Source organism: Drosophila sechellia, chromosome 3L, assembly GCF_004382195.2.
Source record: "Drosophila sechellia strain sech25 chromosome 3L, ASM438219v1, whole genome shotgun sequence".
Classification (NCBI taxonomy): Eukaryota; Metazoa; Arthropoda; class Insecta; order Diptera; family Drosophilidae; genus Drosophila; species Drosophila sechellia.
The window spans coordinates 325,049-339,449 of NC_045951.1; the positions used below are offsets into that span (position 1 = coordinate 325,049).

At 44.5% G+C, this 14,401-nt stretch overlaps 3 protein-coding genes across 4 annotated transcripts; 1 reads left to right on the forward strand and 2 right to left on the reverse strand.

Annotated features, from left to right (window-relative positions):
• Positions 1 to 219: 219 nt before the first annotated feature.
• Positions 220 to 7,822, reverse strand: LOC6610156 (disco-interacting protein 2). Of its 2 annotated transcripts, none has more exons than XM_032718847.1 (16): positions 7,439 to 7,822; positions 7,021 to 7,092; positions 6,540 to 6,947; positions 6,106 to 6,485; positions 5,721 to 5,811; positions 5,067 to 5,619; positions 4,612 to 4,952; positions 3,228 to 4,550; positions 2,749 to 2,858; positions 2,609 to 2,690; positions 2,454 to 2,558; positions 2,027 to 2,396; positions 1,305 to 1,965; positions 796 to 1,244; positions 588 to 736; positions 220 to 529 (listed from the first exon to the last, which is right to left on the reverse strand). In XM_032718847.1, the coding sequence occupies exons 1-16, from the start codon at positions 7,509 to 7,511 to the stop codon at positions 426 to 428; spliced, it is 5,271 nt and encodes a 1,756-aa protein (XP_032574738.1). In that variant the 5' UTR covers positions 7,512 to 7,822; the 3' UTR covers positions 220 to 425. The 2 variants fall into 2 exon arrangements, with proteins under 2 accessions (XP_032574738.1, XP_002034765.1); XM_002034729.2 differs by having other exon boundaries at positions 2,749 to 2,909.
• A 341-nt stretch (positions 7,823 to 8,163) lies between these two features.
• On the forward strand, positions 8,164 to 9,357 carry LOC6610157 (augmin complex subunit wac). The gene is made up of 3 exons (XM_002034730.2): positions 8,164 to 8,289; positions 8,343 to 8,655; positions 8,715 to 9,357. The coding sequence occupies exons 1-3, from the start codon at positions 8,286 to 8,288 to the stop codon at positions 8,887 to 8,889; spliced, it is 492 nt and encodes a 163-aa protein (XP_002034766.1). The 5' UTR covers positions 8,164 to 8,285; the 3' UTR covers positions 8,890 to 9,357.
• LOC6610158 (staphylococcal nuclease domain-containing protein 1) lies at positions 9,185 to 14,261 on the reverse strand. The gene is made up of 4 exons (XM_002034731.2): positions 14,009 to 14,261; positions 11,891 to 12,731; positions 10,212 to 11,647; positions 9,185 to 9,815 (listed from the first exon to the last, which is right to left on the reverse strand). The coding sequence occupies exons 1-4, from the start codon at positions 14,099 to 14,101 to the stop codon at positions 9,405 to 9,407; spliced, it is 2,781 nt and encodes a 926-aa protein (XP_002034767.1). The 5' UTR covers positions 14,102 to 14,261; the 3' UTR covers positions 9,185 to 9,404.
• Positions 14,262 to 14,401: the final 140 nt, after the last annotated feature.

Consider the following 14,401-nt stretch of genomic DNA (forward strand, 5'->3'; position numbering starts at 1 on the left):
GTGCTTATAACCAAATCAAATTGATGAAGAGAAAAACATTCAAAAATTGATCGGCTGAACCTGAAATCCTTTAATAGAATATATGTTATTGCGGGCCACATGACCGAACAATTTCCCAATCATATTTGTGAAAACTCAACTTTGTGTAAATTGTGGTTTATTTAAACTTATATAAATACTATTAAATATTAAATGTTTGCTGTCACTTATATGGTCATATAAAGTTAAATAGTCATTTTATTGTAAGAATGTTTACCAAACCATCTTTGCTAATACTCTAAAAGGAAATGTGTAATTATGCGTGCGTTACCAAAATGAGCCATTTCTGTTTCTTGTCGATTGCGATTGTTTTGAATTATGATACGAAGACAACGTTTTCTAACGTTTCTTAATACGGCGATTTCATCATAAGAATAATTGTGTATTTACATGTTATATGCTACGTATATGGGATCCAGTTGGTCGGCTAGAAAACCATCCCGTAAATGCATCCGTTGCTTTTCGCCCCGACTATTAATAGGCACCACACCTAGAAACAAAAGTTCCCAAAATGAATAATTATCATTATAAAAAAATGTATCACAAACCTGGATCAACAACCACTACAACGCCTACTATAAGCTGATGATCTTCTAATACTGTGTTTGTGACCAAGGGAACCAAATCCAAAGCTTCTGATTCATTGCCGTCCAACTCGACAACAACGACTAATAGGTTTGTCCAGGTGAAAACGGCGCTGATTAAAAAAAAAAATAATGTGTGATTTTTTCAAAAAGCACGTCTTTTAAATCTTACCACTCAGCAATTTTTTTGTGACAGCGCATTACCGAATTTTCGATATCAATTGGGTGATAGTTCATGCCACGTAAAGAGATCACTTCATCAACAGCTCCGACTACATACACTGCGTCGTGTAGTTCTTGATCATTAGCATTGCTTGCGCCGCCTACCAGGCTATGCTCGGAATTTCCACCCAAGGAAACATTTGAAAAATTTAGTTGCAATTGACTTATCGAATTCAAAGATTCTGTATCACTATCGCGACTTGCCACACTTGGTGTGGTCTCGTCAAGCAGTGATGCTGATTGCGAGCATTCGGTGCGGCGTAAGAATCCTAAATATCCAGTACGTGCATATAGCTCGGAGGTGGCCCCAGTTACCAATTTCGCGTTGAAGTGATCATTGTAGTCAGTTTCGTCACCATAAATTGTAAAGTAACCATTTGCGTTATGAGGAGCTTGAACCTTAGGAAAAATTAATAAATTAGTATTGATAGGATAATTATGCAGTTTGTAAATTGTTACCCAGATTTCTCCCAAATGCGAGTCGCCACAGTGGCCCTTGGTTTCAGGATTTGCTATTATCACTTTTACGCCTGGTAAAAGTTTACCTGATTCAATTACACACAACGAATTTGGCGCTCCACGCTCCACCAAAGCGACACGATTATTTCGCAATGCTCTCATATCTACGTACACTTGAGCACTCTCTGCAGAACTAGCCCCTTGGACACAGATGGCAGGATTTACACGACACCCAAACGAAGTTGACACGCAGCGCGTATTCAGACCAAGGGCTTGAAAGACCTTGCAGAACTGCTGGGTCAGTTGCACTCTGGGACGCTCTTCTGCCACCACGACACACGTCCGTACGCATCTCAAATCTATGTTTCGTTGCTTTAAGGAAGGTATAGAATTGCTGAGAGCTTTTGTGCATAACTCTATTACACCATATGAACAGAACGTGTCGCGAACGCGGTGTTGAGATAGAGTTGACAGCCATAAACTGGGATTTGCTTCGACCTCGTAGGGCGCGATAAGTATAGAATGATGGCCACTATATACTCCGATAAGAGTCCACATAACAAATCCAAGGCCGCAGTACGGATCCAAACATAAAGCAACATGTCGAGAAGGATACAGCTCACAAGCCAATTTTAAACTGGCGCACAGACTAGAGAGAGATCTGTTAGATAGACAAAAATTGAATACACACATTTCGTTAAAACTCAATTCGACCTATGTACCGATGCGTGATGTTTACACCGCTAAGACGTCCACAAGTTGATACGCTAAAGTCCAAATAGGCGCTAGAGTCAAAGGAGACCGTGGCTATGCCCGCATATTTGCGTTTCGGGTTGTCATCAATATCTAATATAGGAGGCCATGTCTTTGGGTCAATAGAGGTTGCTGCCTCTCGAGATTTGAGTAACTTAATAATCGGCTGTATGGAGAGTACAATGCCACTTTTAGAGACATCAACAATCATCCGAACAGTGGGTAACGTGGTATTTAAATTTTGTGGATGTGGAGGCCGAATGGTAATTGGTATTGCACCCAAATATAGGCATCCATAAAATGCGCACAGCAAATCGAGACCTGGAGGAAATATAAGCGCTGCGGGAAAATCGGACTATATTATCATTCCTATAGTGTGTACATAGAAAACCTTACCAACGTGGTCTCCTGGCTCAATTCTTCCTCGTTCTTGTAACAATGCCGCTATTTTCTCTGCCCTCTTATGCAACTCAGAGCATGTCAGTGTTTTCGCGATGGCACCTGAAGCGCAAGTCTAGAATTCGTTTCTATAAAAAAGGAACCTAACTTACCCTTGGAGTTTAGCAGTGTAAATATTATATGATCGGGGGACGTGTTTGCTCGCCAACGCAACACACCTGTTATCAGTTGTGGCTGTTGAAGTTTGATAGTTTTTTAGTCGCAATTTTTGACATTAGACATGTTAACCAACCTTTCTTTCGCAATCTTCTGCTAGGCCAACATCCCGTCCATGGGCTTCAGCAAGGCGATTGCCCTGAACTAAATTTCCAACCATCACAGAGGCTGGTCCTACACCCGTGTCTGTAATACCACATCCAGATGATGAGCTTAATTTTGCGGCAGTTTGCACACCTTATTTGTTTGAGGAATGGTTAGTAGTAGAATGATTTATCGGTTTTGTACAAGGATTCATTACAGAAGTGATTAATTTATGCGATTTCATTAGTTATGTTGGCATTTGTGTTTGTTGTCGATATAATACAGTGTTGTTATTTGGTTTTTGCAGTGAGTGTTGTTGTGGTCATAGAAGTAATCGCAGCATTGTTGAAGGGTTGGTGGTTAAAAATAGAGGAAAGCAATATTTGTATTTTATTAAGGTAAATAAAGCACAGAAAGTCCAAAAAGCCAATTTGTAACAATTCTTTAAAATCAAGTATGCGAAGAACTTACCTTGATGTAGCTCCCGTGGCTTTGGTAGATTGGTAACACATGTATGTGGGCACATTAAAACATTCGCTGGGTGGAGAGATCCCTCCAAGAACCTTCGTCGTGCTTCGCATAAATGTATGCCACCAAGAGGAGTCTTTGGCAAATGATTCGGTGGAACCAATGCCAGGCAGTAAATTCCAACTTGGTGAATGGAGTCTACTGCTTGCAGAACACGTGACATCCATTGGAAACTTTCTTCCTCGGAGCAGTCCGGACGTTGCTCAGCAATGACGCACACGCGTTCGTCACGCAAAACCTTAATGCTAAATACAGCAATGCGTCCTCGGTAAATAAACCGCATGGGTTCCACAGCTAACACTGTGGCAATAATGTCATCCGCATTGTGCTTTCTACCGGTTACGGTCATTAGCCCATCGCGGGACCCGCACACAAAGACCAACCCTCCCGGACCAAGAAAGCCCAGTAGGCCTGATCTAACGAAAAAGTCTTCGCCACTTGGTTTGGAAATAATGTTCACCGTGCCATTTCCATCTTTTGGTTGTTCCAATTCTTCCAATAAAGGCTGAACCTTGAAAGTTGAATTTGTCATTCCGTCGAGACCAAAATAGCTGGCGCTTGTGGATCCGCTAGTAACGCATATTTCGCCGACTTGATCGGTTTTGCACAGCACAGGGGGTCCTTCCGATCGAACCACCACCATTTGTGCTGCTGGCATAACTTGACCACAGTCCTGCAAAGTGAGTGATGTTAATGAGTCTTCACTGTCAACGCGTACAACTCCATGTGATAGTGCCGCCATTGAAAGCACACCACGTCCAGTAGCTGACGGACTAAATCCACAAGATCCTCGCCCAGGACGCCGAAGGGAAACAGTAAATACTTCAGAGCTACTGGCACATGGACAAATTGCATCTGAGCGTAATCCTTTAGCTTGAAAAACACTCAAGAACTGGTCACATGAGGATAACGACCAGGGGTTGGCTCCATCGGCTACCAGCAACATACGTAGAGAGGAAAGCGATATATCCTTATGATCTTTAGTAGCGAGTAGTCCCCAATGTAGATCACGACTCTTAACCAAGCAACAAGAAGCTCGGTGTTTTGTTATTAATTGCATCCAGCTTGACGGACGCAATTTCATCAATGCGTAGGGTATGAAAATAACGTGCATGCCATTCAGAACGGATGTCAAGACCGAATGCCATAGTCCAACTTCACGCTTGAAGTCCAAGACACACACAATTGTTTCGCCTTCGGTATAATGGCAGGCCATAGTCAAAGCACGGCAATGATTGATCATCGCTGCGCGAGTAACAGTGACTCCTGTAAAACAGATTAAATAATTATTTATTAATATTTAGATGCTGATATATGTTGCACTTACCCATAACACTGCCTTCCTTATCTGTCGTGTATTCTATATAAGCTGCAGCCGAATCATCGGCCCGTAAATTGCCAACGTTGAATTCTTTGGGCGGCTTAGGTAAATGCTCAGTCACAAACCACTGCAAGCGTGGCCAGCCCTTTAATTTTGCTATTTCCCCCGTGGTGGTTGATTTAGGAAGACCTTTTAAGCAAGCTTCTGAGGTAAGAGCTACAGTTATGCCACAAGAACTCAATAAGAATCCCACTTGCTGCGGAGGTGTATCCGAGCTAGACAGCGGCAATTCTATTGGAAGGGGTACTAACCCCCGAAACATGCACCCATACCAGGCTGTAATGAAACTGTAATTTATCTTATTAATATTGGATACAACTTAAAATACATCAAAGATTTGTGTTGCTCTTTAGAGACTTGAAATGAACGAATTTCCAAGGGATGCCAAAACACATACTAACCTTAAGGGGTCATTATTAGGGTAAACCAGGGCAACACGATCGCCGGGCTTCAGTGTTACTTGCTCAGGACCCTTGCTAAATATTTTTGTGGACAAAGCATGGGCAATCTTTTGTGCGCGCGAAAGTAGCTTGCCATATGTTAAGGTAGTTGTTATCTTCCCATTCGGATCGAGCACTGTAGCCATTGGACTTTTAAACGAGTTTGTGCCATATCGTTGGAGTGCGCATTCGAGCGTTCTTGGAAGTCCTGCAGGTATGGATAGCTGCTCGCCTTGCACAGGAGTCATTGTGCTGCCCTCCGGTTTGGGAGCATTGGGATCCTTCGTATTGGCAGCAATCTCCAGTTCAATGTCGTTATCCTCATAGAACTCCGGTAGTGGGCGACGCTTGGGTCTTTTAAGGGTGTTAAGCAGTTGCTGAATCTTAGCCGATACTTTCCACTTTCCATTGGCATCTGTCTCGTTCAGTTCATTTTGAGAAACATTAACATATCGTGTCACTCGATCCGCAGCACGATGAGCATTATTAAACTGTGTGATGTCGGGAGCGTTGTCTAAAAACAAACGATAATTACATTATGAAAATCACACAAAAAACACATAAACTTCGCTTTAATGGAATTTACTTAATTCCGCTGTTTCTTAAATTACTTACATTGTTTTTGTTTAAACGCTTTGTCCGAAAAGTCATGCTCTCGCTTGTATGCAATCGGCGGACAGTCCGAACTTAAAGGTTCTGAAGTTGGCTGTGTGATGATTATTTAATTTAATTAATACAACTTTCTGCAATCTGCCAACGTTTATATACCCTAACTTCAATTCTACAAAGCAATCTATTAGAACAAAATCATAGTTTCGTTGATTCTTATCATGAGTTTTAACTTTTTATACATTAGTTAAAGGTATAAATCGTTTAATACATATATTTCGATTTTAATTTGTTCGTCGGAACAGTATAACAATATATATACACTGCAATATACATATTGTCGAAGCTAGCTTTTTTTCTTCTTTAAATGTATTATTATTATATTACTCACAAGTGGAGGTAAGTTTTGCGGTGGTCGCCTTTCTGGAGCGCTATTCGGTGCCGTATACTTCTGATTTGGAATTTGGTTCTGTTTTACGTCTGGCCTCGCATGCTGCTGTGAACCCATCGATGATTCACGAATTGGAGGTTTAATTATCGGTTCTGGTGGCAGTATGGTATTGCTTATATGATCCCGCGGATAATTGTACTCCTTGTCGGGGGAAATTGTCTCCTCGGGTATGGATTCGTCATCCGTCGATGAGTCCAGCTCATCATTGCACCCAGGGCTTCGGTTTAATACAGATGTGCGCTTCGATGGCATTGGAAGGCTGGGTTTTGGTCGTCCCTTGAGAGCTGCAAGGGCCTGTTGCACAGCCTCTTGTCGTACTTCTAGGGGTCAGATGATCAGAGTAAAATGTTGTTGCTGTAACTTGTTCTACTAACCAGAATGATAACGCTTCTCATTGTGCGTTACTTTGCGCTGTGTGCGTCGTTGACGATGCTGACTATTATTAGTTGACTGTTGGTTCTGAAAAGCACTTGGTTCGCGAGTGTTCTGATACCCGGGATCGCCGACTGCTCCACCCTGCGGTCGCATATTTTCGTAGCCGGGAGCCCCAGCATTTCCGCTCTGAGGTGTCGATGACAAGCTCATGGCGGCTGGCTGATGGAAGTCGATTTTTTTGGAATGTCTTTGCTGCGAGGAGGACAGGGAGGGCACTTCAGTCACATAGCTGTAGCCCTCGCTGGACACAATGACGCCGTCGTTATTGATGTTTCCGTGGTTGGTGCTGTTGTTGGCATTTTTAACGTTGTAGTATGGCGGTGGCGGCGTACTTTTCACTTTGTCGCCTGTGCACAACAAAAGGATCAAAAGCTTGCTGGTGACGACCAAACGACCAAATACCAAAGTTTTCAAACATACCTTCTGGCTTTTTAAGGAGCGGCTGCAACAGCTTCGCCCTCTTCTTTTCGTAGCCTTTCTGCGTAATGTCACCTAGAAAAGCGGATGGGAATGTTTTCTTAACGATTAATATGTCCGCTGGGACTTGTCGTTATTGGAAAAGCGTGTAATAGCGACTGAATCATGTACTCATGCTGAAAGCCACTGCACACAACACAACACACACACTTTTCTTTTAATTGGTCGGTCCCCCATTGGTCGGCCGAGAACAGCACTTGTAATCCCAATTGGGGCCGAAAAGTACCCAACGACTTGAATCAGACCAGACTACGTCTGCCACAGTTTTCACGCGATTTTCTACAACTCAGTCGCCGCACATTCACAACAATATTTTATTTTTGTGTGTACTACAAACGGGCTCTATTTCAAATAGGTATACCTTCCGACAGCTCTAGGTCCAGTTCGGCGAGCTTCTCGCGGACGTAGCCAGGCAGCGAGGCAGTGTGCTCCATGGTAGATGATAAGAGTGGCTTCAGGCTTTTGTTCTATCCTCTTCCTTGGAGGATTCGTCTAAACTTTGGCTGGTCGCAGTACACAAACACACCCAGACACCGCTACTTTCCCACTTCGTTGTCAAAAATCGATCGATTTGCCATTTATTGTATTTCACATTTTGCCGACGCAAATAAATACATTTGTACTTGCGCAGCACCAGTACTTTTGGTTAGTTAGAAAACACGATATTACGAATGTCTACGAATTTGCACAATTAAAGTAAACAAAGAAAAATAGCAGTACAAATCGATTTTATGAACTAGCGAAAAATTGATAACTATTTCTTCATTCTCTTGAGGCAACAACCTTTTTCATTTTTCGAGACGCGGCCACACTGCCCAAGTAATCGAACCACGAATTTAAGTGTTATTTTTAATGATATTAGGCATAGAACCGTTATAATTAGAAAAACTCTATATTTGTATGTAATATATCTATACTTGTTACTTTAATCGCTCGTATCTTAAATTTCAATTCAACAAAAGCAATTGGTGGGCATTTTGCTAGCCCTGAAATTCTGTAGAAATTATCGATATCTGTAGAAATTATCGATATCTCGGATTACGAGCACAAAAACAAGGGAAACCTGTACACGATTAGTGGCTAAGAAAAACGAAGTCCTGCCAACTTAGTCCAAATTGTTTTTCAGCCGGCTGCCTACACGCTTGCGTTTTGAGCAAAGCGGTAGTATCTTTTTCGGGGCCATCGATAGCTTGTCATCAACAGTAAAAATGCGTGAGTTAATTTAAAAAACACTAGGCATACAACTAATTATTCTTACGATGCAGAGAACTTGAAGATCCAGGAGGAAGTCAATTCATTGATGAGTCTAGGCCAGCACTTTGATGACCAGTTAAAGCTGGCAAGCGTCGAGTTGGGCGATTTCTCGGACGACGACCTGGCGCTCCTTGACAAATGCGCCCAATATTATTCACTTTTGCACATCCACGACTTCAATCTAAACTACTTGCGCGATTTCTATTGTGCCAAGAAGAGGCAATGCATTGAAAACCGGCAGACCACAGTGCAGCAACGTGTAGAGCTGCAGCGCATTCTGTCTTCCATCGAAGAGGCGACTAGGGACGTAGTTATGTTGGAGAGGTATTGGTGAACCAATCCCGTTAAGGGTTGAATCCCTGACCAAAACCTTTCTTCTGCAGATTTAAAGCTGCTGCGGAAGAGCGGCTCATCCCGGACATCGTCGTTATGCAGCGAAACGGCCAACAGCTTGCAACAAAACAGGCCTTACTGGACCGGCAAAAAACCCTTAAGATCCCAAAGGATTTTAGTATTGAAAGTGTCATCGAGAAGGTAGATTCACTGGAGCAGCGCTAAAGAAGTGAACTGCTTTCGTTTTTAAAAAATTATTTAATTGTATTTACTCAGTAATGCAAAAACACTTTACAAAAACATAAAATTTTCAAATTTAAAAGATGAATGTTGAGGTTTACAAGTTTGGAGGGTTTCAGAGGGTGCACTCTTTTTGGTTATTGTATTTTATGAAGGGCACGCATTTTAAAAACGTTCCAATTGTCGCTAGGTTATGTCAAATATTTATTTAAAGTATCATGATAGGAAAACTAGAAGACCAAATAATAATTTGACAGCTGCTTAAAGCATACAAAAAGTGTACCGTGTTCTTCCATGCCATTGCTCATATGTATGTATTTGTGTATTTCCAATGTGGTATATGTATCATATATATTGGTGTATAGATAGAATTAGTAATTTCATATTCTTTAAGTTGTTGCTTGTTGTTATGTATATAAAGGGCGGGTATGTGGCAGACAATCTTTTCGGCTAGCAACGCGCTCCACGCCACAGGCCTACTCCACGTTTCCAGCCATCTTTTAGCGGAACTCGGGCGCATCATCTTGCGTTATGTCACCGTACTTCCAGATGGCCAGATGTGCGACCCGAGCTGCTTCCTGCGCGGCTTTGTACTGGTCCACTAGTTCCTTGAGCTTCCGCTCCCCACGCTTTTCAGCCAAAACAAGGCCCTCGGCTACAAGCTGCTTTCCAAAATCGACTTTAGTAGTTGGATCGCGAAGAGTGGCCAAGTGCGGCGACCCAGTCACCTTCAGCTCGACATTGAGTTGAACCTTATGGTTCAAAACGTCTTCGGAAAAGGCACGCAAGGCTTCTTCCTTATCTTCGTTGTCAGTTGGCAGGGCGACTAAGGCCAAAGCATACTCCGTGGCGTAGGGCTTTTCGCTGCTGAAGGCTGGTGGCAGGGCTGCCAAACGGTTGGTCGGAAGTGTCTAAAAATGGAAACGAGTGTTAATATTGCGAGAAAAAATCACAATGGTTTAGGAGTGAGTGTGTCGCAACTCGAATACTTTTGAAGCGTGGTTCTGGCGCCCCCAGCTACTTAGCGCTTTTGTTTCTTGCGTATTTTAGTCCTGCTACTTTGGACAATGGTTGACCCAAAAAATATGGAACTACCTTTGTACCGTTGAAGAGGATGCCACACGACTTGAAACGGTGAACACATTTAACGCAGCTGTAGGGTTTGCTTACGCCATCACGAATCGTATAAAGTCATTCGATGAAGCCTATTTAATTTGGCAAGCTTATGACTCATGCGTTTCACTTCAAGCCGGAAACGGATCTAAGGAACTTGCAGAGATATAAATATTAGTCAAAGCGACACTTACCTCCTTATTTCCATAATCGATGTACAGGACGGTAGCATTGCTGCCCTGCACGCGTTCCACCTTGGCACGGTACCACTGATTATCAAGTGTAAACTGAGCGGCCACCAGGTCACCACGCTTTGGCGTGTACGATCCAGCGATGGGTGGGTTGGACTGGAAGTCGGCGTGAAGCTTGCTCATAAGCGACTCTAGCTTGGATCCGCTCTCCACGGATTGCGCGAAGAATGTCAGAGTTTCGGTGATCTCAGTGACAATGACGTTCTCGTAGTTGACTTTACGATCCGCTACTACCTTGTCCTCCTTCTCTTCCTCGGTGACAGTTTTTTCTTTAGGCACTTCTTCCACGTAGTTTGTCCAGATGTTCTTTTTGGCGGCCTTGGCACGGTCTTCAGCACTCTTCAACTGGCGGTAGTACTCAGATTTTTCAGCACTAAAGTGCACTTCCGCAAGACCCTCTTCTACAAGAGCAACTGACAAGTTGGCGCCGCTGTCCGTCCAGAGCCAACCAATCACTGAAGATCCTGCCTTGTCGGTGGTATCGATATGCACAGAAACGTCGCGTTGCAAGACACGCTCCCTGGTAAAGGTCAAAGCCTCGTCGCCAAACGGTTCTCCCTCTTGGGCTGGAACGCCATTAAGCGCTGGACGAGAGGAACGCGGGCATGAAATCCCAGCAAGCAGGAATGTGACCAGGCAACTGTCCCTCTGCACGAAGATTCGGAGGCGGGATCCGCTGGCGACAAACTCTACAATGGCTTCAGTACGCAGAGCACGCTGCCACGATGGCAAGTATTGAATTTTAATTCGGGAATGATCAACAGTCAGGTCGTTAACTCGCAGTGTGGCGTTATCCTTCTTTGCGTGCAGTCCCTTCAGTCCCTTGATGGCTTGCTGTTCGGCCGCGATCAATTGATCATAGGCGGAAGATCTCTGATCGTCGTCTTGGCGATAGCGAACACATGTTGCCAAACCTTTGGCTACCATTGCCTCAGCCACGTTCTGACCGCCGATCGAGACAGTATAGCAGTATTTCTCAGGGAAGTTTTCGCGCGGCGGTGAGATGTAGTCCAGGGTGCATTGAACATTTTTGTTAATTAGTTTTTTACGCAGAAACTCGCGGGCATCGAACATGTGTGGAATTTCGTAAAGTGGTCTGTAGTTTTTTCCGCGAGGTGGTGCCTTGACGATTTCCTCGCCATCGGTGCCCACAACCGCGCGTTGGTCACGCGGCGGCCTGATAGACGAGAAGAAAACCTTCTTTACTTGTCCATTGGAAAGACGTACATTAATAGCATCGCCATTGAAGACTTCCACCACTGTTCCAGAGAAGTCTTTCTCCTTTGAGTTGAAAGCAGGAGTTTTAGCTTGGTAGTCCTGCCATTGGCGAAGACGCTTCTCTTTGGCAAAACGCTCCGCAGCCCGCAGTTTATCAGTGCCTGAAAAGAAGAATAAAACGCTAATTAGTTAGAGCTGAAATCAAAAAACTCCTTAATAGAATTCAATGTCGTCGGGGTGAAATGAACGCAGCGACAATGATCAGTCGCAAAGTTCTTGGAATCCGTCGTTTTTCTAGCAGCCGATTGGAAACAGTAGACAGCACAACGATAGGTTATTTACCAATTTGGTGCTGTGCTGTGCAAACGAGCTGCGAACTTGACTTTAATAGATTTTGCGCTTACCTGTCTTCATAACAGCCATTGACCAGTCCACACACTTGGCAAGTCCCTCTCGCAGGAGTGATTCTGCAATGTTTCCCTTGGGATACAGAATAGTGCCAATGAAGTTGGAGTTGTTAACCGATTCTAGGCGGATTTCCACATCGCGTTGCAACAGGCGGGTTTCCACATAGTAGCGAGCTTCGTCAGCAAACGGCACCTTTACACTCAGGTCGGGCTTGCCATCAGCATCCAACTTTACTCCAGGACAACGGATGCCCGAAATCATTAGCGTTATGTAGTGGAAGTCCGGCAGCAAGAATGCTCGGACGGTGGATCCATCGCGCACGTGCTCGATGATCGCCTTGACGGGGTTTCCTCCGTAGATGTCGACCAGGTGTGCGGGATTCTCATGGGACCACTTAATGTTGCGAACCTTGTCGGCGGCACTTGCGTTGGACGACCATTTTCCGCGGCCTGCTGCACGCGCCTGGTCCTCCAACTCGATGAGTGTTTGCTGCTCGGCTGTGGGTCGTCCCTCTCGGCGGACCGACACCAGGCCCTCTCGGACAATCGACTCGACCACATTTTCACCGGTCTCCTTGTCCTTACCGATCCACACAAAACCGTACTCCCGGTTCGAGTTGGCTGGCTTGTCAAACGTGAAAGTCACCTCCACACCAATCAACTTTTTACGCAAGAACTCCCGCGACTCCCAGGCCCAGGGCTCATCCTTGGTCTCGTCTCCGCCAGCGCCAGGACGACGGGCCAACTTCGGGGCAAGGACATGAGAGAAAGTAATTTGTTTCTCCGGAGGCGGGGCACCCTTAGTTGCGCGAATAACAACCGTATCGCCGGAGAGAACCTGAATCAGAGCGAGGAGTGAGGTTAAAATAAAATGCACGTGTGGGGTCACTAGAGGTGGAATGGTATCGATCGCCCTATCGGATCTGGGTCCTAAGCGACCAAAAACACTATCGATATGTATAATATTTTAAATCGGCTCACGTGAAAGTGACAATTCTTTTCTAGCTGTTTTAATATTTTTTAAATACAAAAATGAAGTCTGCTGAGCAAGGACGTGCTATTAAACTAACATAACATGAGCAGTTCCCCATAGACAGTGCCTGCGCACAAACCTTTTTGGTTTGTCCTATGGAAAATGCGAGCAATAGTATTTTATTGAATTTATTCATACTGCAAATGCATTCCGTTAATCCAAACAAACTTGTTACCAAACCGGTTTAGGGTGCCCAAAACGGAGGCATCGGGCAAGCGCGCAGCTCAAATCTCTACTAGATACAAAAAATCTACATAAAAAGAAAATAATGGTCTTGTAATTTGGAGCAAATACCAAATGTCCAAGTCTAAGGGGTAACATGCAAATAAGTGTTGCTGATAAGGGCGTCAGCTATTACCTGTAAAAGCAACAGGTTTTTTTTTGAAAATGGGAGTCATCCAAATGCAAGGCTGAATGAATTTCGGGATGTATTCTTTGGTTGCAGGGTGCCAACGTCACCAAATCAGATTACGCCCGTAAATCTCAACAGCCGCTCTCACAGTCGTTGGCTAAAGTGCTGACTGAAAACGGCCGGTCAACTTCGGGCGCTGGTCAGAGAACCCACACCCAGGGACAGTTACATTCATAAATAATAGCATTGGGTGCCGACACGGTCTCCGTATTCGCCAAGGAGGTTAGAAACGAACCGTTCGCCAGACAAATCAATTCTCAGCAAGTGTGTGGGCGGGCGAAAAAAACTACAGCTTTGCAATAGATAGTTTAGGATGCCGGTAAATGGGGCCGTACTAGTTAGCTGTCCGTCTGTGACAATAACAGCCAGAACACCTACCGCCAAAGACACCGCGTCGAAGAAAATCTGCCAGCTTGGCACCTACGATAACTTTCATTTCTTTGGATCGGACGAGCGTGTGCAACGTGTCACACACGCACAGAGTCTATACGCGTCTCCCTCACACTTGTCAGAGTTGCACTAGAGCTGCTTTGGCAGGCGGCTGCCGCGTTTGCCACGCCGATAGAAGGATAGTACCATTTAGTTTCGACGAACTTTCTTTTTAAGGAGTCTGCGCACTGAAATCCTAACCACGAGTTTCATCCCAGAGCCGCAGACCAATCTGACTTACCTGTTTCACAATGCCGGACAACGACTTCGTAGGCGCTGGCGGGGCGTCTTTGGCTGCTCCGGCAGCTGTCGCGCTGTTCGCTGCTGTTGCCATTTTTCGATTGAATGCGGGGGAGATACTAGCAGAGGGCCGTGGCACTAGGCTTCAATAGCGGAATATTGCGTTGATTGCGTTTCGGACCTAAACACCGCTTTCAACCTAATGAAGTTCGACCAAGAGAAGAACCGCTCTCAAAATCTAAAAAATTTTCACTGAAGTGACCCTGCTGGCTAGAGCTGGGAAGCCAGCGCGATAGCATCGATATTTTCGTGACGTGCTTGTATTCGATAGCTAGTGCTAAACATTTGATACCTTTTCTTAATGGCCAACTTTATTTACGAAAAATATCAAAGA